We start from the raw sequence: 21,581 nt of genomic DNA on the forward strand, positions 1-21,581 counted from the left end.
ATCTTTTTGCTTTTATTACATTCCACATTGAGTGAGAAGAGGGTTGTGGTTTCAACCTGCCCCTCGACAGCACTCAATGGCCTTACATGAAGAGACTTCAGCTGGCACCAGTCTGAGAGATGTTTCTCCATCTACTTGCGGACAACGCTTAACAAGTCCGGGATACGCCCCGAGACCTGACATTGGCCTTTCCTTCACATGCAATTTTCATCCACGGCGAGAAAGAGATCATGGCTAACAGGAATTTCCAACAGAACGTTTAGCACACTTCTCTTTTTTTTTTCTCCCCAGATTTATTTCTTTAAAAAACAGGAAACAACCCACTTTCCAACCCCAAATCAGAGTTTTCTTTCATTCCCCTAGTCAACATCCATCATGGTCCTTCACAACCCCAACAACTGGCACTGGGTCAACAAGGATGCCTCTGGCTGGGCCAAGGATTACTTGGAAAAGAACCTAGTCGGCGTCAGTGTCGAGGAAGGGGGCGTGTCAGCCAAAGTAGCCAAGGTGTTGTCCATGGACGGCGACGTAGATGTCAGCCAGCGCAAGGGCAAGGTCATCACTCTGTTCGATGTCAAGGTCTCGCTAGAATACTCAGGTTTGTAGTCCAATATCAATTTCAGTTTATTTCAATTTCACGTTTTTTTTCTCTATTTTTGTGGACCTGGCAGCTGAGACGCTTCCATAGGTAAGACCAAGGACGATGAGGATGTCACCGGCACCATCAACATTCCCGAGGTAGCCCACGACACCGAGGAAGATGAGTACGTCGTATGTTCACTTGTCCCCATTCCCCATCGCCAAGGTGATCTGTAATACTAACCATGTAAAACCCCCGTCTGCAGTTTGAGATTGAAAACCACGCCGACTCCAACTCCAAGCAGCCCGTAAAGGACCTGGTGCGCACAAAGCTCGTCGTCGAACTCCGCAAGGCCTTATCCGGCCTCACCCCGGCCCTGATCACCGAGCACGGCAAGGACCTTCAGCACGCCCCAGGCGTCAACCCATCCAGCGGCTTCCCCAAGGCCAGCCTCCACCCTCAAACCAAGGCCGACACCCCAGCCGCGCAGTCCACCACCACTTCCAAGACCGGTAAGGTCGCCGTCAACACAACCACCGTGACGGCTTCGGACGAGTTCCGCACCACAGCTGGAGAACTCTACAACACCTTCACGGACCCGCAGCGCATCACTGCGTTCACGCGCGGCGCGCCGCGCCAGTTCGAGGGCGCCAAGGTCGGCGGTAAGTTCGCTATCTTCGATGGAAACGTAACTGGAGAGTTCGTTACCCTCAACGAGCCCAAGCAGATTGTCCAGAAGTGGCGTCTTGCTCAGTGGCCCGAGGGTCACTTCAGTTCGCAGGAGATCAACTTCGATCAGAATGATATCGACGGTGTTACTCAGATGCGTGTTTCTTGGTCTGGTGTTCCGGTTGGACAGGAGGATGTCACCAAGCAGAACTGGGACATGTACTATGTTCGCAGCATTAAGCAGACTTTCGGGTATGTCATTCCACTTCACCTCTCCAGTGCTTCTTCTTTTTCTTCTTCTTTCCTGCACATCCATCTTCTTCTGATTTACCCACCTTCGTCTTTTTTTTTCTGGTCTCATTTGCCAATCCGGCCTCTGTCTACAGATCTCAGCATTCCTCAAAAACTTCGCAATACTGGAACCAGTTACTAATCATACTTGTTATTCTCATTGGTGTAGGTTTGGCAGTATTCTCTGATCGACTACATCTCTTACCGATGACATGAAAGACACAAAACAATGCATTCGTCCGAAAAGACTTCTATCCTCTTTCTCTCTCATGAATTGGCCACAGATAAAGATTGCAAAAAGCGCAAGCAACTAGATGATTCGCCTGCTTTCTTTCTTCAATTCGTGTCTCTTTTCTTTTTTTCCCCCACCCGTGTGGCCCTTGCAGTTGTGTGTTGGGTTGGACACAATGATGCTATGATAAGAGGAATGGTGTTATGTCTATGATAATGAAGATAAGTTTACGTTTTGATCTACTCAAGCTGCTTTGATAGATAGTATGCTAGATACTCCGATTGCTGGGCTTAGCCTCGGGCTTTCGAGTATATGGGAGGTTCTGAGATGGCAGATGGCCGACTCGAGATTAGGGCTGTCTCTTGGGAAGAACACCTCTACCCGGTAAAGAGTCAAATAACAGGCCCATTAAAGATGGAATCTATCATAGAAGCCGCCAATGTCTATCTAGGTGACTAGCCTTCGGGAAGATGGATCCAAGCCTTATTGCAAATGATCACTTTGATCTACCTATCCTCCCCATTGATAGAATGGAATGTAGAATAGCAATGCACATTGTTTGTTCATTCATCGTCTATGTCATGCCTATATTTTTAACCAGCCGAAAATCTATTTATTTTAAGATTCGACTACACCCTTTACAGAGTGCGCTCAATGAGCTCCATACCGTAGTCCTCCTTCAGAGTCTTGATAAGAGGCTCACAGATATCCCAAGTAACGGGGGCAAGAACACCCTATTATATATCCGTCAGTAAAAAGAATTTCGAGAGCAAAAGAGAAATGGATAAACATACAGTCTTGCTGATAGTACCATCGAGAACCTGCTTAACGGCAACACCGCAAGGAATACCAACAGTGCGGGCCATAGCCGAGCTGACGGGGTTACCGTACTCGCACAGGGTGGAGGTACGGGTCTCCTTGGAGCCGTCCTTGTTCTCGATCTCGAACTTGTGCTGGAGCATAACAAGGTCACGCTCGTCGGGGCCGTACTGCATCTTCTGCTCGAGGGTGGCGCAGAGGGTGTCGAGGGCGTTTCCGCGGGGGATGGTCTGCTCGTCGGAGAAGAGACCGATCCAGCGCAGGCCGGAGAGGAGACGATCGCGCTCGTCGTTGTTAGGGAACTTAGTCTTGGAGGCGATGGCCCACTGCAGATCCTTCTCGGAGGAAGAGGTGGCGCCGAGAACTTCCTTGGTAGCCTCCTTCCATGAGGTGGCCTTATCGAAGACGCTGTTGGGGGCATCGTTGAGGAAACCAATGTCGACAAGGACCTTGATCATCTCGGGGAAGCCCTGGTAGCGAAGGGTACCGCGGATAACGGTCTGGGCCTCGGGGATACCGTAACGCTCGCGGAAAGGAGTCTGGGAAAATTAGTTAACCCAAATCAGAGACTTTGAATGCATAGGTGTCATACAGAATCACGGTTGGGGTAGCCGACGAAGGCGAATCCGGGGTAGATGAAGAAGGGCTTGGCAGTAGCCATCAGATCGGGGCCGTCGATGGACACGATCTCACCATCTGTATTCTGAATTAGCATTCTTTGGTTCCTGTCAAATTTAAATAGAGTACGTACCTTGGTAGATCTTGGCGGCGTTACGGAGGGCAAGAAGCACACCGCGGCTGAGCTAGTTAGTCATTTGTTCAAGCAGAAACTCAGCATTGGACGTTTGCTAACCTAGACCATGAGAACTTGAAAAGCCATTTGTTAGTCATTTATCAAATTGGTGAGAATTGGACTTTCACTAACCTTGTATCCCAGGGGGTTGTTGGAGCATTCGGGAGCGGGCAAACTGTTGTTTGTTAGCTGTATTCCTTATATAACATGAGAATGATCGAACGAACCCTCCACAGAAGGAAACAAATCCGGTAACCTTGCCGCCAGCAGCGTGGACCTCGTGAATGGTCTTGACGGCGTCTATTTCGTATAAGCATCTGTCTGTTTATATCCATGGCATAGACACTTACAAAGGTGATCAAGACCAGGGTCGAGACCGATCTCGTTCATGACTGTGATACCAGCCTCACGGCACTGCTCATCCAACTCCAACATAGCAGGGGAAACGTAGGATGTGGTGACCACATTAGTCTGTTGTAGTGAATTAGTCAAGTGACCGCTTCATCCATAGAAAGAATAGTTACCTTAGTGCGGATAGCAGACTTGATAACGGTGGCGTGGAAAGTGTATGGGATAAGCGAAATGACAACATCAGCCTGGTTCAGGGCAGCGTCGAGGGCGGCATCATCGTTGACATCCAGAGAGATGGCCTTGGCGTTCTTGAAGCCAGAGGCAAGAGCCTGGGCGCTCTCGAGAGTACGGCAGGCTGTTACAGCATCGTCAGCTATATCCAATGCAATGTGGGTCCGCATAGATTCAATTGAACATACCGACAGTGACCTCGACATCGGCCTTGCTGAGGACCTCAACAGTAGGCTTGGTGACTATTAGTGATCGGAAATTAGCAAATGTATGACTCTCGAAGCTTGATGCGGGGCAGTATGACGCATTTAGGTCAGTTGTCTTTGGAGAGGCGGGAGGGAGGCGTACCGAAGCCCGAACCCAATAGGAGGGCCTTGGAACCGGCAATTTGCTTGACCATTTTGATTCAATTGGTATGATAGATGATGTTGGAGTTGTTCAACTCGAGCACATCCGGCAGTCCTTCTCTGTGGGACCGGTATACGGCAGATGACTCAACGTCACGTGAACCGGTATCGGCGCGGGGTGAACATCAAAAGATCACTTTTCACCGCCTGGTGTTTGTGGCCAATTGTTTTTACTAGGAAGGGAAAAAGTCGTCGATAAAGACATCATGGATCCTTGTATTGTTATCTAGAGTAATGGACTGGCCTGTAAAATATATTAGTACATTCGTAAGTCGTCAGTATAACTAGTGTATACTATGTTATACATACCAAGTATATGGCGAAGCCAGTCGCCATTCCCTCTCTCAAACAGGTCCACCCCAAGGCTCAGCATTTCGATGTGGCTCAGGGGCCATGGAGTTTTGATTTCTCCGACGACCTTAATGGCGGAATTGGCGTTAAGCATGACTAGGTCTGGAACTCTTGCGGTTGCGGTTTGTGCTGTTGAACTTCCCGCCTTGGAAGTCCCCACATCGTAGGTTGTGGCCCTGCACTTGGAGGCAGGAGGTTACCGCACGACAAAGGCGTTCATTCAAAACGCCCCTGAACACCATTCTCATCCCCAACTACCAGCTGCTCTTGCGATACCGAGTCTTCTACACCCTGGCCACTCATAGCCACATCAAGGGTGCGACGGCTCCAACGTATATTGGAGGAGAGAGAGATGGAGATAAAACATAGTCTATGATCGTCATGGGGAAAAGAAATGTTAGAGAAGCAAAATAGGCACCTATTATTCTTATACATCAAATGTGGACAGCATCCATGAATGGATCTGGCATATAGGAGGTGGCGGATTAGGAAGTAGATGATATTTTATTTACCGAGGACCGATGTAGTGTACGGCGATGCATAGATATATGCTGATATCAAGTCAGGCGTGCCCAACAGAAACTCCGCAAAAAGCAAGACGCCAGTGGATGCTGAAGCTGAACAAAAACAAGTAGACACAGGGTATATAACAGACAATTTACTAGATGTCTTTGACCTTTCCACCTTGACGCCATAGCATCGCGTCTGGGCCTTCCTCGCTCGATTTTGCGTCGCCGGCAAAGTTCCCCTCTGCATTGGGGTCCTGTCGAGACTTGGAAATCCGCCTCTGCCATCCGAGCATCACGGGTAGGAAGTGCCACAGGTCGAATTCTGGCCACATGACGTTGAGGAACACAACTTCGGTGTTCTCGTGGGTCTGCCAGAGCATAAAGTCGCTCAGGCGTTCGACGCCTGACGTGCGGATCAGGATATCCAGAGGGGGAGTTCCCTTGGTCAACATGTGATCGTTTAAAGTCTGACGAGAGATGGTTTCGGGGGAGATATAAACTGGGCTATCTGCCTCAGTTGCAGACCTCGGTGGTGAGCTGCCCTTGGGGTCTTGCTGGTTTCCGAGGTGGAGGGTTGTGGAAGACGAGCAGGAAGACATCGATCCGTAGACTCGGTCGGAGTAGTCCTGCCGAGGAAATGCGTCGTCATCCTGTCCCGAAGAGCCCGATGTAGACTCAGAGTCACTTTGTGATTCAAGTGTTGTCGAGCCGAGCGTCTGGGCGCGGATATTATGTGTGATATGGGATTCCGAGAAGCGGGAAGCGGCAGCCGCGGAGCGTCCCTGTTGTATGGGGGTGGTATAATCCTCGACCGTGTCGCGGATAGCGGAGGTGATCTCGTCGCGGGAGGTGTAGGGGAAGCAGATGTTGAGGACGCGGTCGCCATTGCGGCTGGTCATGTCGACGGCTTTGTTGACCGCCTCCAAAACGTCGGGTTTGAGCATGTCGAGACGACCCAGGACGCGAACCTTTGCTCCGTATCGATCGAGCAGATCTCCGTGTTGAGCCATCTGCGACAGCTTCACCTTGGCCATTTCCATGAGCGCATCCACCTCGAATTTTGACCGTTTGAAGTTCTCGATGCTGAACGCGTAGATCGTAACTACCTTCACTCCACTCTTATAGCAGACTTCGAGGATCTATCGGTCGTTAGTATCGGGCCAAAATACGGGTGCTGTCGTGTAACGCCGAGCTGCCAAAATGGTGGCACTCACTCTTGCAAGAGCTTCAAACCCCAGATTATGTCCCTCCACTGTCTCAATTCCATGCGACCGGGCAAAGCGCCTGTTTCCATCCATGACAAAAGCCACATGTTGGGGGACAGGGCCCTGTTGAAGTGCGCCGATCAGCAGTTCCTTGAGGCTCGTAATGGCATACTCGGCAGGCGGAGAGGCGAGGAACCAGTTCCGGAGACGTGACATATGTAATGAACCCGGCATGATGAATATGTGAAAAAGATATAATGCCCCCTAAACTCCGCAGAAAAATCGAGAAGTTGGGGTAGAGACTGGATACGGAGTAGAAGATAAAAGGTGCCCGGGTTAGCGGCTGGCCGGATTCGGCTTCGTACTACAAAAACGCGACGTGGTCAATTATGACAGTCTTTTTTTCTTTTTGCTATGGGCAAAATGGGCAATTTTTAGAATAATATTGAGGCGATGCAATTCAAGTACCTAGGCTACACTATTTTCATGTGCAATTTTAGCTTCTAAAGGGGGGGCCTCTTTTTTTTTTTTTTGCCCCCTACTCTCAACGTAAGTCCTGTGCAAGTGGCGAGAGCAAGAAAATGAATCAGCCAAGATCAGCCCTGCCCCCGGGCAACAGCCAACATCTTCATAATTGGTTGACCTTGGTTGACCTTGGATGATGCCTATTGGGTTTAGAAATATGTTACTTTCGGCTATGTGATTCGTATCTACATCCTCTAAGCCTCGTACTGAAGAGACGTAATTGCTGCCTGAAGGGCACGAGAATACACGATTCTCCCTTACTGATTACGCTTATTATTAGATTCTTCATGTATAAGTAGTTGACCCCCTAGATGGATGTTTGGTGACATTCATAATCATAAAAAAAAAAAAAAAAACACAGACAGGATATCTTGAATGGTTATATAAGAGCAAATACGTACACAGCTTTGCACAGCTTTGCACCGAACACCGTGCTTAATGGTCGGGATGATAAATGATTAAATGATCAATGCAGTACACATCTCAATGGTCTTTTCGGGACTCCTCAGTGCTGGATGGAGTTCCCGGACCTGAGCTGGCCATATCCCAGCTTCCATCTTCGCTTCGACGCCGACGACGCTCTCCGCGCTCTCTCATGGCATCACGGATCCGTGAACTAACGTCCTCAAGCGGGTCTTTCTGGGTGAGAGTGCTGAGCGGCTTCAGTCCGTGCCGAGAACCAGATCGGGTGCTAGCAGATCGGCTGCGGCTACGATCACGACTAGGAGGTCGTGTGGAGAAGAAGCCAATGTTGGCGAGGTTGTGGAAGGACTCGTTGCGGGGAAGGGGCTCTGATGAGGGCATTTTCTCGGTATGGTCTGACACGCTGGTTCTTCTAATCTCTGGCAAGCCGCTTTCGGCCTTGGTATCGGTATTGCTGGCTTCTCGGAATGGATCGGTGACAACCCGAGCGGCGTCAAAGTCGGGGAATAGCTCAGGTCCCATGGTATTGATCGCCTCCGTCACTTGGTGAGCCAGTGCAGCGCGTCTCTCTCGAAGTCTCACCAGCGTGTTGGCCGATGATGGGTTCAGGGATAGAACAAGCGGGCGAAGTGACTTGATGATGTCCATGCCCACTTCACCGATCCGAAGAGCCGCAAAGGTGATTGTGGGGAAGAGTACCATGCCGATCATGACCACCGACCAAAGTGGTACCCAGTCTGGAACCAATCCATTAACTCGGTTCCAGTACGTCCAATAAGTGAGGGAAGCAGTGTAGAATGCATACAGTGCCGGAGCAAATGCAAGGGCAATAAGAAGCTTCCACGTGGCCATGACATCTCGACCTTGAAGTTTCACGGTAGAAGCAGCCAGTGCTTCCTTGGACTTCTTTGCAGAGAGGTACTTGGTCGCGATGAAAACGGGGGTGAAGAGCAGGAAACCGGGGAGAGTCCCGATTGCCAGGAGTACTAATTTACCTAGGCGGTAAATTAAGGTAGCCACCACCTGCAAGATGGAGAACTTGGCGTAGGTCACTTGGTGATCCCGGATTCCAAGAAGGCGAAGCTGTTTGTTATATCCTACAATAGACTTGCGTAGTCCGACGATCCGGGGGTCGTCTTTGAAGTGGGCATAACCTTTCACAAGACGGCGGTTCAGCTCCACAACCATAGGGAGAGGAAGATTTTTGCCTTTGGTGTTGTACAGACGACGGGCAGCTTGGATGACCTTTGAATTGTCAGCGCAAGTAAATTCCTCCAAATAGAAAGAAGCTTACCATAAGAGTTTCATAATCGGGACTAGTGACGGTGACCGAGACGAGACTTCCGTAGATGATTTCCAGCAAAGCACCGACAGACTCCCGTCGTTCACCTTGCTTGAATTGCTCTACCAATTCCGAGGGGATGTCAATTGGAGTACCGAACTCAATAACGGCTCGGGAGCGGAACTTGTGGGCATGGAAGTAGTTCATGCCACAAGGCACGATCTTCAAACCACAGTCCGGGTTCTCAGCCAGGGTGCCTAGAGCCATCAGGGCGACACCAGCTGTATTGTGTCAGGAAATCTTTCGGATCTATTGAACACAAAGAGCTTAAGCTTACCTTTCAAAGGAAGCAGTGTAGTACGATCATGGCTTCCACCTTCCGGGAAGATACCGACACAGCCGCCTGTGCCTAGTCTTTTGAAGACTGCCTGATAGACTGCGGTCTGATCCACATGCGGAGCAACCTTGAATTTGGTGCCCTTGAAATCTGGATCCTGCTCGGATGCCTCTCCAGTGAAATTTCCATCACGGTCAATGTCTTTCCGTCCAGTAAGCTGGGCTATCGCATCCCTGTGCTTGAACGCTTTCTTGAGCACCAATTCCTCCGGTCCCTTGATCTCGGCGATCGCGGTACTGTGTGAAGTTCCGTTGATGGTGGGCAGGGCAATAGTTCCGTCCTTTTCGAAGTCCTTTCCTTCAAAGTTGGTTCCAACACCTCGTAGCAGAGTTGGCTCGTTGATCGGGTCGGGAAGGTAGATGGTGCCGGCCCCATGTTTCAAGTTGTCCATAGCACGTGCCACGGGCAGTGTCCCAACTGCTCTCGCCAAAAATCCGATGAACCTGCGTTTGAAAGACTTGTCTGCAATAAGCCATGAGATCCGACGTTGCGCTTCACTGCGAATGACGCGCATCAACACCAAAGAATCCACGAACTGAGCGAACATCTCTCATTAGCATCTTGTGTGGTGTGTGTCGTGACCGGAAGCGAGCGGCATACCTGGTTCGCATGGGGAGCTGCCACCAGAATGATGGGACCGCGACGGGGGATTTTCCATGAGCCTCGAGGATGGACTTCGCGGAAGAAGAGGTCAATGAGCACGGAGAATGTCCAAAGGACCAAATCATACATCCACCCCACGAGGGGTGGGATATACTGGCCTTTGTCTCCCATTGTGGGGTAGAAGCCCGATGGGCAGTTTCCCGGGGGAAATAAAGCTAGAGGGTCGTGAGAGGGTCGTCAAAGGGTTATGATTGTGTCGACATGGAAGTCCCTAGAGAAAAGATAAACATGAGTACGGATAACCGGAATAGCTTGGGATCCACATACTTGGCTGTTTCGAGCCTCAAAACTCCATGGACTATCCAATATATTTGATAGGCAGATTATCAGAACATGAAAGCAAAGAAAAAAACATGAGAAGAGGGGAAGAGTTGAAGTTCGAACCTGGAAGGTTTGAGAGCCTTAGCGCGTTTTCACTCGGACGCTTCTAGAACGTGACATGTTGGACACAGGTTAGAGACTTACAATTGAAAGTCGATTTGGAAAAGAAGTATTCTCTTGTTCTTCTTTATGTGCATGCAAATGTTACATGCTATAGAAGTGAATAATATGATCAGTCACACTGAGAAAAGCTCTGAACCTCTGAACCTCTGAACCTCTTATAAACCCCCTCCAGCTGAGCACAGGCCAGATCATTGCGACATGACAAGTCCCAATATGAGATCAACTTTCCACTCCCAACACATATATGCAGAGTACCTGGCTGTTGGGATTCGGGTGATCAAAGCGTCATGCGGCTATTCCAGGTTTTTGATGGGATCGGCCTGGAAGCTATAGCCAAGCGCATGGAAGAGTGCGCAAAGCATTAAGCTTAACGCGGTGGAGACAATGTGGTTTATATACATACCTTTAAGAATAGTCGATAACTAGTTAGTTAGTTAACTATAGTTTACTACATACTATATTGGAATTAAGATCAAAATGATCTACACATATAAAATTTCCAAAAAAAAAAAAAAAAAAGAAGCGATCAGTCTTCCACACCGTATAAAACGTAGAAGTTTCCCCTGCACGTTTGTCTCTCCCCGCCTGCCCCGCCTTTCCACTTCAACTTCCTTCGATTTGATATCGCAAGTCTACACTTCACTCGAGACCCTCTGAATAGTTACTTTTTGCTCTTGTCTTTGGGGGAAATCTACAGGCCTTGTTTTGGTCCCTCCCAACGCCCATCTATACCCAATATCCACACACCACCACCTTTCATCTTCCAACTCGACAACTTGATCACCATTCTCCTGCCGGAGGTTGGGCTGATAAAAAATAGTGTCACATGCCCCTGGAATGATCTCACATCATGTCTCTCAAGTATGCCTCTGCTCCCATAACTGTTTCTTCCCCGGAGCCGGCCAGGACCAGACCCATATAACACATTGAAGCATCTATACTGACTGCCTAGTTGGGTAATGCTTGATGACCAGGACGGATTCGTCCGTCTTCCCAACGAACGTTTGATCTACTCCTCCCCGCCTCGTACTAGTGTCTCTTTGACTCCACCGTCTGGATACAAATACGCAGAAAAGCTTTCAATCCAAAGCAGTGCCGGCTGCATCCACCTCACCAACCAACGAGTCAGTATTCATTGATATCCATGTCCCTCCATCATTTTAACCCTGGCTAGGTTATCCACCTTCCCGCATCCAGAAGCAATGACTTCCAGTCCTTCTCGTCACCTCTCTTGAATGTCCGTGACTCCCATGTATCAGCACCATTCTTTGGACCCAATGTATGGACAGCTCTGGTCCAACCAGTACCCGGAGGTGGCATTTCACCGTCCCTCCCTGCCGTTCAGTTGAAAGTGACTTTCAAGGAGGGTGGAGCCTTTGATTTCCACACCAACTTCGAGCGGATCAAGGAACGACTCGAGCAAGCTGTTGAGAACACAAGCGAGGGCACCCGAGGACAACAAAATTTGGATCTCTCAGCAGTTCATTTGGAAGAATTGCCTGCATATGAAGCTCCGCCTAATGCTAACCAAAGTGCTAGACCCAGTCAGACACCAGAAGAGTCTCAAAGCAGTCGGGCATCTGATACGGGTACTGAACCTGTGGAGCCGCCTCCATGTTATGAGGAGGTTCAGTCGCAAAGTGTTGCCCAGGAGCTGGAGGAGAGGCTGCGACGGGCCACCTAATCTTTTGGGAGTCTATTTCAACATGCCATTCTATCACTTATTTGAACTGGCCTCATTTTTATTCTCACCTCATGTACATTATGTCCCCATCAATTAGCAATTAGCAATTAGCGATACGAAAGCGGTGATACGCATTTTAGAAATGGAGACAGGAAGAGTTGATATGCTCGCCAACATTGATTCCCGGCAAACAATAATAGAATTATCCCGTATTGGCGAGATCCCTAGATCAAGCAGAAATAACTCCAAGATTAAATTCCTCATAAACTGCAATCGTCAAGTCTTGAATGGGGTTGGAGCCCATTGGCCAATCACGTGCGGTATAATTGGCGTCTCTCAGCGGCCGGGCCTTTCCGATTTTCCAGTCCGAAAGAAGCAGCTCTTGGGCAAAACCAACAACCTCCCTCAATTACAACCCCCTTCCGCTTTTCCACCCCCACACAAGACCTCCGGTCATCATTCAATTGATCTCTGTCGCAATGGGTCTCTCCGACTTTTTCTCTGACGTCGTCTCCTCCTTCGGTTTCACCGAGGCCCAGGCTGAGGCTCCCGCTCAAGACACCGAGACCGAGACCACCACCCAGGAAGAGCCCGCTGAGAAGGAGGAGCCCGCTTCCACCGAGACCGCCGAGACCGAGTCCACCGAGGAAACCCCCGAGGAGACCCCCACTGAGGAGGAATCTTCCGAGGAGGCTCCCGAGGAGGAGGAGGCTGAGGCCGAGGAGGAGGAAGAGGAAGAAGAGGAGGAGGAGGAGCCTGAGGACATCAAGCCCAAGCTCGAGGAGGGTGAGTGACGTTGCTGTTTTTTTCTGTTTTTGCTTTTTTATTCGCGTTCCATTGGCGCCTATGTCATGCGATCGATGGACGCGAGCCGTTGTTCACACCAATTGGCCTTGTCTGTCAGGATCCGCGCCTGGGTTATAAAACCGCCAATGGCATTGCAAAGATGTATTTCAGCGGCTTCCTCGATCGGATACTAACTATTACCCTCAGAGTGCGCCCACTCCGCCGTCTGCGCTCCTTACAAGCACCACTACGACGAGTGCGTTGAGCGCGTTACCCGCCAGGAGGAGGATGAGGATTACAAGGGCCCCAAGGAGGACTGCGTCGAGGAGTGTAAGTGCAATTGCTATTAACGATGGGACTAGACAAAACCATGGAATTGCCTCCCATCGAGTCCTGATTGTGCGACTAACATAACCCCCCAGTCTTCCACCTCACTCACTGCGTGACCGCCTGCGCTGCCCCCAAGCTCTGGAGGGAGCTGAAGTAAACGACTCTTCCATTGAGTCTTGATTTCGGCGTTCCATCCATCCCTCACATCGACCTGGCCCACGAATAATCTTCGCTCTCCACCGCATCGATATGGGGAACCCCTTGGACCGAAACGCCGGAAGAAAAACCAATCCCGCTTTTATGATGGCTGCTAAGGCGGACTGATAGCCTGGTAGCTTGCCGCCTTGGATTGAGAACGCAGGATCGATCCAGAAACATGAAATCTTGTTTTCTGGTCGTTCTTTGCGTATTTGTGAGCATATGTATTGTGTTTTCAAGGCAGGGAGGAGGGCTCAGAGGAAGCAACAAAGAATAATAGATCATTTGCCCTCCTCTTTCAAGCCTTGTGTGTACAGATAGCTGGTCTTCCGCCTGTTCGAACTGTGCTTTTGTTTATTCTGTTGTTTTAAAACGAATCTCATCTGTCTAGATTGGCATTGTGCTTCTGGTAGGCTAGGCTTATAGCTATCACCCAACTACAGGATGCATATAAGTCGGTTCAGTATAGTCATGGCCAGATTGTTGACCCAAAAGTATGGTCAATTTGCCAGCTAGACTGATATATCGATCCAAATCGCATTAGCTCCCTGTGGGTGGTCATAAATTCAAAGATATCAGGGTAACATAAACGGGGTATAACTCGTGCTGATCAGGACAACAGAAATAAAGACTCGTCAAGAAGCACCATATGCATGGTGCAGCAACAAATAAAAAAAGAGCAAACCGTTAAGAAGGACAAGTCGCACATTCAAAAAGAACCTTGATAGCGACACAGACCTCAAGTCTTGATCAGAGTGTCAGTATCCACAGCAGACTCATCAGATCTAACCCTCTTAACATTATCATCCGTGGGAGCCACCTCCCCAACCTCCCCAACCTCCCCAACCTCCCGCAACTCAATCCCACGATCAACCTCCCACCTACGACGATGAACATCCCTCCCAAAAAGCCCAATCGTTAACGGAAACGGCGCAGCCACCACAGCAACAACAGCCGCAAACACCAACGCATTCCGCATATTATATGGCGGCACAGCCGCAGCGCCAGCCTTCAACGCATCCTGGATAAGGATAAAACAAGCACCAAGCAACTGCCCACCCGTCCAGCAGATGGTACTCCCAATCTCCGACGAGAGCGGATAAGTAATCTCAGCCAGGTACTCTAGCGCAATGGGCAGCATAGCAAACGACGCCGCGCCCAGCAGCGCCATAACCACATACGAAGGCGGGATTCCTGCCGCACTGCCCGGCGCGAAAATAAGCCCGATGTATGTAACAGCCACTATAGGCACCAGCACGCGGATACTGCCCAGATAGTGTTTGTACCGGTCTGTTATTGGTGACATGATTGCCGACGTGACGAGTCCCACCACGATCAAGATGGCGCCTGCTATGCCGGCTTCTGTCTCGGAGAACCCGTGCGGACTGAGGATTTGGTTTAGCAGCGAGGAGACGCTGTTGAAGAAACCCACGTATACCGAGAATGGGATGAAGATCTGCCAGAATTCTCGTGTGCTGGTTAGTTCGCGCACTGCGGCGCCCAGTGGTGTTTGTGGCTTTGCGGAGGATGCGCTTGCGGGTGTTGGTGGTGAGGCTGGGAGGAAGAAGGACGGGAGTGCTGCGACGGTGGACTGTTGGGTTTACTTGTGTGAGTGAAAGGTAGAGAAAGGACCAATGAGTGGGGTGGGATATTTTGGGGATGGGTTTCACGTACGATGATCGAGATGTACAGGACCATATTTGGAATATCGGAGGGTTTCGACGCCCACTCTGAGTCGATTAGCTGGCCCAGGGCTGCGCCGAGTGGGTTCGCTAGACTGGCCACTGCTGTTGCGCTCGTACGCCCTTTATCTGAGAACCAGAGCTCGCTGTATCGGGTTGGTGCGCAGAGGCAGAAGGGCTGCGCAAATCCTATGAGGATCTGGCCGAACATTGCGAGCCCGAAAATGCCGCCGTTTGCTCTTGTGCCGGCATATCTAAGCCAATTACCAACTAGTAGGAGTGTGGCGGTGATGATTATAGCTGGCTTGGGGCCGCCTTTGTTCAAGATCCAGATAACGATGCTGGGAATTTGGTTAGTGAATGGGATACTTCGAGCGGGGGGTTTTTTTCCCTTATCTTTCTTTTCAATATAGCGATTCATGCATACTTACGGGCTAACAGCACAGAAGGCAAAGAGATAGCCAGTGCTCATCCAGTTAATAGCGCTCTCCGAGACATCGAAGTACTCGGCGGCTGTTGTCGAGATGGACGAGAAGGTTAACCACTATATACAAAAGTCAGCGCACATGTAAAGCGATATATGGATTAATCGAAAAGCAAAAAGAAGCGAAGCGCATACATCCCAACTAACGACGATATTCAGCAATACCAGCTGGGCCAAACCCCAGAAGCGTCGCTTATAGACCTTGTAGATAGGTCGAGAGCCCTGCTCTGCATCTGGAGAGCGCTCAAGAGTCGACATGTCCACAGTGAAGTGTGACAGAGCAAATGCATTCTGTGCGGGCCTCTATAAGAAAATGAAAGCAAAGTGGCAGCTCACATCTTTTTAGTCTCTTGGCCTTTCTGATGTTACTCTGGGGATCCGAGGTACACGCAACCGGGGTACTTGGCGGTACTTGATCAGCCCTACTGCGACGTTGCATTACAGAAGTACTATCAAGTACTTTTAGGTAGTACACAGCGGGGTTGATAGTTGAACCATGTGAGGTCTTAGGTCGCCATATGTTGATTTATCTTATAACTGTTGAATCTTGTACAGTATGTTGTAGGTATACATTGGAATGTGTTTCTACAATATAGTGGATTCTCTATAAACGAATCATCTCTTGAGACAAAGAAAGTGGTGGAACTAATCTCGTATACGTATTCAGGGGTAATCTCCATAGTTGTACATCTACAACATAGTTATGTTGTATGTATCGCAAGATATCTACGTGTACAATTATTCAAATCGAACATATCATTTACAACATACAAATGTATACTGCAGTAGAAATTGCTGTGGCGGAAACCCTAAGTTGATGCCGATCTTATGTTTTCTCCTTCGCTCCCCGCCATCTTTCTTTTATTTAACATTAGCCTCTACTTTCGCTAAATACATCGAATCCCTCTCTTCACATCTATTCTCCTAATTGAGAGGGACCTACTACCTCTTCTCCCCCGATCGCAAACCCCAGCGCCCGAATTTCATAATGCGTAACGCTTGTTCCTGAATTTCTCCTACCCCATTCTACCCGGAGAGACCCCGGCCATTGAACGACCATGAATAATATCAGTATGCGCTCCAGCCAGTCCTCCTACGGGGACCCGCGGTATCTCTCGACCATGACCGTTTCCGATGCTCCAGCTCCGGTACCACCGCACGGAAAGACACTCGTGGACGGGTATCGGGATGCCCTGAACCCCCAACATGAGGAGCGGTCGCGATACAACCCAGTGAGTACGGACACAAACACGCCAGCCCGGGACCCCAGCTAACCATGGCTTCTTCATTTCTGTTAGCTAAACTCAACTCACCCGCGAAGCTCGGCTCTCCTGAACGCCAACGACCCTGTGGCCATGTACCTGTTGACCGAGACCGCCATAGGGGATAGCACGAACTACGAAGTCCTATCCTTCGAGGAGGTGGAAGAACTCAAGAAGGAAGTCACACTACTGTCCACTCGCATTCAAGGCACGAAGCGGAAACTGGCGCTCGAAACGAAACTACGTGACGCGGCGCAGTCCCTAGGTAGACTTTACAGCCCGCCCAGCCCGCGGAGCAGCGGCGAGTACGGTGCCAATGCCGGACCAACCTCGAACCGGATGAGCCGGGGTATATTTGGTCGCAATGGGGCCTCTGAGGCCCTCGATAAGAGTGACTCTGAACTCGCAGTCAGCCAGCGGCGATGTGAGGAGTTGGCGCAGGAACTCTGGAAGCTCGAGAAAAGGTCGCAGACGATCAGCCAGCGCTTGCTGGAGCACACTGCGGGTGTTTTGCAGATGACACACAAAGGTCTGAAGAAGGGTTCTAAGAACCCTACCACTTCGGATAGCACCTATGATGATCAGAAATTCGACGACCGCAGTCTCTACCGGACAACCGAGCATTTGGATAACTTTGGCGTGAACGGAAAGATTGAGACCAATGCGGCCGCCGCAATGAATACCGAGGCTATGCAGGTTACCGAACGACGATTGGAGGAACTGAGCGAACGCATGCATGATATGATGATACAGTCCAACCCCGGTGAATTCGTCGATCCCTCCCCACAGCTGTCAGGGGGTGGAGGGCCCGTCAATCCCACATCAACGGTTGACGCTCATTTGGCCTATATCGAGAGTAGTATGAATAACATCGTCTTGCATACGGGAGAAGTTCCTGCTCCCTCGGCTGCTCGCAGTATTGCACCTGAAGCCGAGGACGCCTGGAAACACCAACTCACCGAAATCAACAACCAAGTGCAAACCATCGTTGATCGGTTTGGTTTGACCCGTTCACCGACCTTGCCTCCGCCCCCTGATGCGTCTCGCGGCGATGGGCTAGAAGAACAACTCTCATACCTTCAGACTGGTGTAGATGGCCTGGAGAGCCGAGTGGATGGAGTACTTGAGCAAAAGAGTATTCTCACCACGCAAATCCAGCAGCAGCGCGAGCTCAACTCCAAGTCGGACGCCGAACGCGATGCCCATATCGGCGACCTGACGGAACAGTTAACTCAAGTTCGCAGAGACCTTGAAGTATCTGAGCGTGAAAGCAATGCCAATCGCGATGAGCTGGCTCTTGTCATGGGACAGCTCAACGCAATGCGCCACAACGGCACTTCTCAGGAAGAAGCCAAGGCGACTCTGGTTCAGGCTGAGGGCGAAGTTGCGCGTTTACAAAGCGTTGTTACCTCGTTGCACAGCGAGGCTGATGTCAGAGCCCACGAAATCAGAGAAGCCCGGGATGCCCAGGATCAAACAGAGACCGAGGTTAAGCGCCTGCAACAATACATCGACGATCTGCAAAGAGACAACGATGCCAAAGCCGAGGAACTCAGTGATGCCCGCGACCGCGCAGAAGGTGAGGTCAAGCGCTTAGAAGTTGTCATTACATCATTGCAAAGTGACACCGACGCTAAGAGCGAAGGGGTCAGAGAGGCCCGCGAGCATGCGGAAGATGAAGTGAAGCGTCTCCAGGTGGTCATTACATCTTTGCAGAATGATAACGACGCCAAGAGTGAAGAACTTAGAGAAGCCAGAGAGACCCACGGCCATGCGGAAGACGAGGTCAAGCGCCTTGGGGTCGTCATCGCATCATTGCAAAATGACAATGACGGTAAGAGTGAAGAGGTCAGAGAGGCCCGTGACCATGCGGAAGATGAAGTGAAGCGTCTTCAGGCCATCATTACATCGTTGCAGAATGATAATGACGCTAAGAGCGAAGAGGTCAGAGAGGCCAGAGAGGTCTGCGACCATGCGGAAGACGAAGCCAAGCGTCTTCAGGTGGTTATTACGTCTTTGCAGAATGACACCGACGCTAAGAGCGAAGAGGCCAGGGAGGCTCGCGATCACGCGGAAGACGAAGTGAGGCGCCTAGGGGTCGTCATTGCATCAATGCAAACCGATACCGACGCTAAGATGGAAGAGACCATAGAGGCCCGCGCCCGTGCGGAAGATGAAGTCAAGCGTCTCCATGCCGTTATTGAGACTTTGCAAAATGACACCAGTGCTGGAGGCGAGGACGTCAAGGAAGCCCGGGATCGCGCGGAGAATGAGGTCCAACGCCTGCAGAGCGTCGTTGAAACGCTGCAGAACGAGACTGATTCCAGGTCCGAGGAAGTTAGGGGTGCTCGTGACCGCGCAGAGCAAGAGGTGGCTCAACTCGAAGCCGCAATCCAACAAATCCGAATTCAATCCGATGCCCGTATCAAGGAAGCGGATGATCAGCGCGCGCAGTCTGACCACAACGTCACTCGCCTGCAGAACGAGTTGACTGAACTTGAAGGCGAGATTGTGCGGGTGACAACTGAATTGACAATGGCCAAGGCAGAGCTGGATGGTGCCTATGGTACTCGAGCCGAGCGTGCGGCAGAGGTGACTTCCAACCCTAGTGTCCAAAGGGAGAACGATGCTCTGGTTACTCGAAACATCGAGCTCACAGAAGAACTGGCCGCTCTGAAGAGCCAACGAGGTGGTGGTGACCTTCAGAAGCGGGCGGATACTCTTGAGAGAGAACTTCGTGAGACCATCGATGACTACGAAGCCATGACGAAGGCCAGCATCGAGTTTGAGAAGGAACGCGAGCGCTTCGAAATTTTCATTGACAGTCTTCGGGATCGTTGTGAGCAACTCGAGACACAACTAGCGGAAGAACGTATCAGCTGGATGAACTTGAGTAGTCCCACATCTGTGGGCCGCGATGGTACTTCTGAGACGACATCTACTATGGTGCTCAAGAATGAGTTCAAGAAGATGATGCGTGACACGCGCAACGAGAACATGAAGATACTGAGGGTGAGTTGTTATTGTACCTTTCTCTCATTTCGTACTAACTGACACCTCCCAGGCCGAACAAGAAGAGCGTCGCAGAATTGAAGGATTGCTGCGAGCCCTAAGAAAGGAGCACGCCCAGGTGTCTGGCAAGCCAATGCCCAGCCCAGGTGGCACTCCATTATGATTATGACATTCAACGTTTTCGGGTTTAGAGCGCATATTCATTGGAATAGTGTACATATAGGCTGTTTTGTATAATATATATATATATTTCTTTTTGGGGACTTGATCTCGGCAGGTACGATGAGGATTTGAGGATTGAGGATTGTCGAGGAAATCACATACTCAATCATCTTTGGTAATTTCATCTACTACTTACACTCCAAGCATATTTTAATCTTACCAAGCTTTCGCTCTTTTTCTTTCAAGATGATTCCCCGAAGAATCGATCAGTCCAATAACCCTCATTCGCACTATTTTTCAGCATCACAGAGCCTCCGACGTGGAAAACACCCTCGCGATTCCGACTCCATTTCACCATACGATAACCCAGACTCATCCGAGTCTATCCTAAGCGATGAGCGATCTATATACAATGCGGTCAGAGTCGCCACGCCAAACAATTCCATGCCTCGTTTCTATGCGTCTCTCCGTGAGAACCCCGTTCACGAGCAAGGCTTAGCGGTCAACATGGCCAGATTCGTTCCCACAGATTCACAGGATGATCATAGCCCTACTACTATGCCAACCAAGCGAGGAAGACGGCAGAGGATGGTAGGGAGGCTTGGGAACCACACCAAGCTGCTATCTGACCAGTGCTGGCAAGCCACACACAGGTCGAGACCTCCCTTGGGTAAAACAACATCGGTACTAGACCCCCGTCGGTCTTTACATCGCAAGGCGGCTTCCCTTGATGCAAACAAGCGTGGTACCCGCAGGCCTAGATGGCCTGGGAACTTGGAACCTGCAGTGAAAATCGTCCAGCCTCCATATCCACCGCCAGAAAGAACGCCTACACCCCCTGGCCTTCCCTCCTTCGGCACGTCAGAGGCTGTATCCGTCTCTACATAGTTCATGATTCCAGACAATATTGCACGGTCACCTGCAAACCCGCAAGGTAGTGGTCCTGCTGGCGGTCAGCGTAGCAATTCGTATGGCGACACACTAAGGAGATTATTTGGCTTACCGCCTTCTGCGTCTCATGGTGGGCTTTCTGTTAATGGTATAGGAAGAGCGGAGGATGGCACGCTAGTACAGGGCCGGTTCCCCCATCGACAAAGCGGCCATGGAATGAACATCGGTCGACCACTGCATGACCACCCATTCCACCAACGCAATCTTCCCATTGCTCTCCAAGAAGCCACAGATACAAGCTACGATCCTTATGTTGAAGCTGCACAGACAAAGGGTGGTCTTGGGCGAAGTCCAAACAGACATGTCCAGCCTCTAGCCAGGCCACCGAGACGACGTTTCCCCTTTCCGTCGAGCCCGGCCCCTGCTGTGGTAAACCGCCGACCGCGGCCCAGAGCCACTGCACTTTTCAGCTTGCCGCGCAACCTGACTGGATCGGACGGTCCTGCAGATCCAGCGGGATCTTCTGCTCAAGGGACGAGGGCAAGCGGGGACCACGTACCTCCCAATCCATCACGGTTGCATTCAGTTTTGACAATGGCTGGGTGCGGCGGCGGTGCAGATGAAGATCCTCACGCAAACACGTCTGTCTGTCCGGATGTTTTGGCGTGGGTGAAGACTCAGAGATGCCTCTTCTGCTGCTGCTGCTCGGGCAGCCACGAGGAGCCGGATGATTCTCTCGGGGCAACCAGCTCGAGGGATACATATGTAACTGCCCATAGCCAGGTGTCGCCTACTGAATCTCATAATGAAAACAGTGAGGGGAATACTCGTTTCCATGGCTTCCAGACATGGATGTCATCTCTGTACGGTGCCACGTTTCCGACTCTTGGGAACCCTGCTGCTGTATAAACTTTGATT

The 21,581-nt window shown here is 50.5% G+C and overlaps 10 protein-coding genes across 10 annotated transcripts; 5 read left to right on the plus strand and 5 right to left on the minus strand.

Annotated features, from left to right (window-relative positions):
- Positions 1 to 375: 375 nt before the first annotated feature.
- On the plus strand, positions 376 to 1,728 carry N7516_002531 (AHA1 family protein; the record flags this gene model as incomplete). The annotated part of the gene is made up of 4 exons (XM_057215251.1): positions 376 to 598; positions 689 to 771; positions 846 to 1,501; positions 1,710 to 1,728. 4 exons carry the CDS (start codon positions 376 to 378, stop codon positions 1,726 to 1,728), a joined length of 981 nt encoding a protein of 326 aa, XP_057077134.1.
- A 682-nt stretch (positions 1,729 to 2,410) lies between these two features.
- lys9 (saccharopine dehydrogenase (NADP+, L-glutamate-forming)) lies at positions 2,411 to 4,405 on the minus strand (the record flags this gene model as incomplete). Its single annotated transcript, XM_057215252.1, has 11 exons — positions 4,315 to 4,405; positions 4,155 to 4,208; positions 3,909 to 4,090; positions 3,735 to 3,855; positions 3,612 to 3,684; positions 3,517 to 3,559; positions 3,445 to 3,458; positions 3,343 to 3,389; positions 3,184 to 3,287; positions 2,567 to 3,130; positions 2,411 to 2,506 (listed from the first exon to the last, which is right to left on the minus strand). Exons 1-11 carry the CDS (start codon positions 4,364 to 4,366, stop codon positions 2,411 to 2,413), a joined length of 1,350 nt encoding a protein of 449 aa, XP_057077135.1. The 5' UTR covers positions 4,367 to 4,405.
- Positions 4,406 to 4,546: 141 nt separating this feature from the next.
- Positions 4,547 to 5,159, minus strand: N7516_002533 (uncharacterized protein; the record flags this gene model as incomplete). Its single annotated transcript, XM_057215253.1, has 4 exons — positions 4,547 to 4,617; positions 4,683 to 4,905; positions 4,962 to 5,094; positions 5,143 to 5,159. 4 exons carry the CDS (start codon positions 5,157 to 5,159, stop codon positions 4,547 to 4,549), a joined length of 444 nt encoding a protein of 147 aa, XP_057077136.1.
- A 226-nt stretch (positions 5,160 to 5,385) lies between these two features.
- On the minus strand, positions 5,386 to 6,700 carry N7516_002534 (undecaprenyl diphosphate synthase family protein; the record flags this gene model as incomplete). Its single annotated transcript, XM_057215254.1, has 2 exons — positions 6,448 to 6,700; positions 5,386 to 6,372 (listed from the first exon to the last, which is right to left on the minus strand). Exons 1-2 carry the CDS (start codon positions 6,670 to 6,672, stop codon positions 5,386 to 5,388), a joined length of 1,212 nt encoding a protein of 403 aa, XP_057077137.1. The 5' UTR covers positions 6,673 to 6,700.
- Positions 6,701 to 7,446: 746 nt separating this feature from the next.
- On the minus strand, positions 7,447 to 9,854 carry N7516_002535 (putative glycerol-3-phosphate acyltransferase Sct1; the record flags this gene model as incomplete). Its single annotated transcript, XM_057215255.1, has 4 exons — positions 9,666 to 9,854; positions 9,006 to 9,600; positions 8,681 to 8,949; positions 7,447 to 8,631 (listed from the first exon to the last, which is right to left on the minus strand). The coding sequence occupies exons 1-4, from the start codon at positions 9,837 to 9,839 to the stop codon at positions 7,447 to 7,449; spliced, it is 2,223 nt and encodes a 740-aa protein (XP_057077138.1). The 5' UTR covers positions 9,840 to 9,854.
- A 1,277-nt stretch (positions 9,855 to 11,131) lies between these two features.
- N7516_002536 (GRAM domain-containing protein) lies at positions 11,132 to 11,856 on the plus strand (the record flags this gene model as incomplete). Its single annotated transcript, XM_057215256.1, has 2 exons — positions 11,132 to 11,296; positions 11,347 to 11,856. 2 exons carry the CDS (start codon positions 11,132 to 11,134, stop codon positions 11,854 to 11,856), a joined length of 675 nt encoding a protein of 224 aa, XP_057077139.1.
- Positions 11,857 to 12,335: 479 nt separating this feature from the next.
- N7516_002537 (cytochrome b-c1 complex subunit 6 family protein) lies at positions 12,336 to 13,129 on the plus strand (the record flags this gene model as incomplete). Its single annotated transcript, XM_057215257.1, has 3 exons — positions 12,336 to 12,642; positions 12,850 to 12,972; positions 13,065 to 13,129. The coding sequence occupies 3 exons, from the start codon at positions 12,336 to 12,338 to the stop codon at positions 13,127 to 13,129; spliced, it is 495 nt and encodes a 164-aa protein (XP_057077140.1).
- Positions 13,130 to 13,909: 780 nt separating this feature from the next.
- N7516_002538 (putative cell surface receptor/MFS transporter (FLVCR)) lies at positions 13,910 to 15,594 on the minus strand (the record flags this gene model as incomplete). Its single annotated transcript, XM_057215258.1, has 4 exons — positions 13,910 to 14,761; positions 14,845 to 15,193; positions 15,284 to 15,396; positions 15,472 to 15,594. 4 exons carry the CDS (start codon positions 15,592 to 15,594, stop codon positions 13,910 to 13,912), a joined length of 1,437 nt encoding a protein of 478 aa, XP_057077141.1.
- An 800-nt stretch (positions 15,595 to 16,394) lies between these two features.
- Positions 16,395 to 19,773, plus strand: N7516_002539 (involucrin repeat protein; the record flags this gene model as incomplete). Its single annotated transcript, XM_057215259.1, has 3 exons — positions 16,395 to 16,568; positions 16,635 to 19,610; positions 19,663 to 19,773. 3 exons carry the CDS (start codon positions 16,395 to 16,397, stop codon positions 19,771 to 19,773), a joined length of 3,261 nt encoding a protein of 1,086 aa, XP_057077142.1.
- A 245-nt stretch (positions 19,774 to 20,018) lies between these two features.
- On the plus strand, positions 20,019 to 21,572 carry N7516_002540 (uncharacterized protein; the record flags this gene model as incomplete). Its single annotated transcript, XM_057215260.1, has 2 exons — positions 20,019 to 20,659; positions 20,711 to 21,572. The coding sequence occupies 2 exons, from the start codon at positions 20,019 to 20,021 to the stop codon at positions 21,570 to 21,572; spliced, it is 1,503 nt and encodes a 500-aa protein (XP_057077143.1).
- Between the last annotated feature and the right edge of the window lie 9 nt (positions 21,573 to 21,581).

This window comes from Penicillium verrucosum (assembly GCF_028828655.1).
Source record: "Penicillium verrucosum strain IBT 35672 chromosome Unknown utg000001l_segment0_segment0, whole genome shotgun sequence".
In the NCBI taxonomy this organism is placed as follows: Eukaryota; Fungi; Ascomycota; class Eurotiomycetes; order Eurotiales; family Aspergillaceae; genus Penicillium; species Penicillium verrucosum.